At 36.9% G+C, this 2,236-nt stretch overlaps 1 protein-coding gene across 1 annotated transcript; it reads left to right on the forward strand.

Annotated features, from left to right (window-relative positions):
- Positions 1 to 304: 304 nt before the first annotated feature.
- On the forward strand, positions 305 to 2,035 carry LOC120152256 (transcription factor HHO5-like). The gene is made up of 5 exons (XM_039164515.1): positions 305 to 615; positions 701 to 918; positions 1,015 to 1,378; positions 1,566 to 1,642; positions 1,727 to 2,035. Exons 1-5 carry the CDS (start codon positions 429 to 431, stop codon positions 1,985 to 1,987), a joined length of 1,107 nt encoding a protein of 368 aa, XP_039020446.1. The 5' UTR covers positions 305 to 428; the 3' UTR covers positions 1,988 to 2,035.
- The last annotated feature ends 201 nt before the right edge of the window (positions 2,036 to 2,236 follow it).

Here is a 2,236-nt window from a genome sequence, read left to right on the forward strand (position 1 = left end):
AAGGGATTTAAATTCCGGATGAAATTTATGGAATTAGATTCTAATTTCCTATTTAAAAATTTGAACCAAATATGAAAAAAATGGTAAAATTAAATTCAAATTTCTCTAATTTTTCCAGTGAACCAAAAGCGAATCTTAACACACCGTACTTTTCATTTCCAATTGAATAATTTTCATTTTTTATTTTTTTTAACAATTCTCCGCGGGGTTCGTACGGAACCGATAAAACCCGATGAGTTTTATAACGCCGAGTTTTTGTAGCTTTAAAATACGCGACGACCCGTTTGTGGCTAAAAAAAGCGGGCGTCGAATCTTGAATCTTTCTTATATGTCCATATAAAACACATGACTCTGGCTGTTCCTTGTCATGTTTATCCTGGCAATGTTTGAGAAAGAGAGATAAACAGGGAAATAGATTTGTAAAAAAAATGGATTTGAGTCTGGTTTATGTTCCGAAAACTATATCTGAGTTTTTACAACGAGTTTCCAAGATCAAAGATGGGTTTCAGAGATTATCGATGATTAGTGATTATATCCAACGATTGGAAGATGAGATGAAGAAAATTGATGCCTTTAAGCGTGAACTTCCCCTTTGCATGCTTCTTCTCAAATATGGTATTTTTAAAAAAATTAATTCTGGGTTTTCCCCCTTTTCTTATTTGTGAGCTTTAATTTGATATTTTTTTGAACGGGATTACAGGGATTCAAAGATTAAAGGAGGAACAACTACAGTGTAGGGAAATGAACGATGGATCAGTGTTGCCGTTGAAGGGAAGTACTGAGGAAAATGGAAAGGAAACTGTGGAGAACGATGGCTGTGATATGAAGAACTGGATGAGTTCGGTTCAACTATGGAACTCTGATTTCAACAACGTTGATCACAAAAAGAAACCAAACGCAGTTCCAGAGCTGAAACTGGTAATTCCCAAACTATTTTTTATTTTTTATTCTTTAATCTTTTTTTTTATTTGGGGGGGGGACAGTTATAACCCTTTCTGGTTTGAGATTTGACAGAGAAGCGAAGAACAAGGAGAAGAAGATCTGTCTAAGAATCCAATTGAACTTTGTAATAAGAAAAGCAAGGGAGAGGCTTTTGTGCCATTTAAGGAATATGTTGATAAGAAAATTTCAGGACTTTACCTTATGACCCCAAGTTCTGAATTAGCTTCCTCTATCTTGAACAATGGCGGTTCTCAAATTGGTTCAGGCTCTTCTTTATATACACAACAAAACCAAATCAAGTTTCAGACGAAGTCACATAACCGACACGAGGAACAACAACATCTGCAGCAGAATTCTAGGAAACAAAGGCGGTGTTGGTCGCCTGAGCTTCATCGACGATTTGTCGAGGCACTTCAAAAGCTTGGAGGCTCACAAGGTTAGACTTTTTTGGAACTGAAAGATCCTTTTTATTGTCTTTAATGAAGAAAGAACTGGAATCTGCTTCCTTTTGAGAAAAATACCTGAATCAAATTCTTTTTTTTAGAAATGTTCTGATTGAGTTCTTTCGGGATCTTTGTGTTTTTCTAATAAATCTGATTGGTTTATGTATTTCTCTTTCACAGTGGCCACTCCTAAGCAAATTAGAGAATTGATGCAAGTTGAAGGTCTCACCAATGATGAAGTGAAAAGCCATTTGCAGGTTAGTCTTTAGCATATCAAATCTGCTCCTGTTATCATCCTTTCCGGTTACTGATTTTCTGTGTGGATTTTGGTTTTTGTGTAGAAATATAGACTTCATATTCGAAAACTTCCGGCTTCTCCATCCGGGCAAGGAAACAAGTTATGTTCAGCTCAAAACCAGTCTAATGAGCACAGTAAAGCAAGCATTTCACTGTCTGATTCCCCGCATGGTCCCCTCCTTTCAAGTGGTTCCGCTAAAGACATGTCAAGCACCGGAGGGGACAGCATGGACACCGGAGATGAAAAATCCGATGGACATAGTTGGAGAAGTGAGGTTCAAAAGTCCGGAGAGATCAGTGTATAATTAGCCAGATAACTTGTATTCCTCATGAATTTTTCAGAAACATGGGGGGAGGGGGGTGAACATTATGACTTGCTGAGAATAATTTAGTAAAACAACTAGCGGAATTACGCAGATATCATCGACTTGTTTTCAACTTCCTGCTGTGATATATGAGTCTGTTTGATGAATTGCAGGAACCAAAATGACAAATTTGTTCATGGTTAGACTTAACCCTGTTTTGTTTTACAACTGATGTACTTCATATTTATG

The sequence above is a fragment of the Hibiscus syriacus genome, unplaced genomic scaffold, assembly GCF_006381635.1.
Source record: "Hibiscus syriacus cultivar Baekdansim isolate YM2019G1 unplaced genomic scaffold, ASM638163v2 tig00111088_pilon, whole genome shotgun sequence".
Lineage (NCBI taxonomy): Eukaryota > Viridiplantae > Streptophyta > Magnoliopsida > Malvales > Malvaceae > Hibiscus > Hibiscus syriacus.

Bases quoted from the DNA above. Each gene is read 5' to 3' on its own strand.
- LOC120152256 (XM_039164515.1), top strand. From the start codon at position 429: ATGGATTTGAGTCTGGTTTATGTTCCGAAAACTATATCTGAGTTTTTA. The intron at 616-700 runs GTATTTTTAAAA...ACGGGATTACAG, and splicing joins CATGCTTCTTCTCAAATATG to GGATTCAAAGATTAAAGGAG. The intron at 919-1,014 runs GTAATTCCCAAA...GAGATTTGACAG, and splicing joins CAGTTCCAGAGCTGAAACTG to AGAAGCGAAGAACAAGGAGA.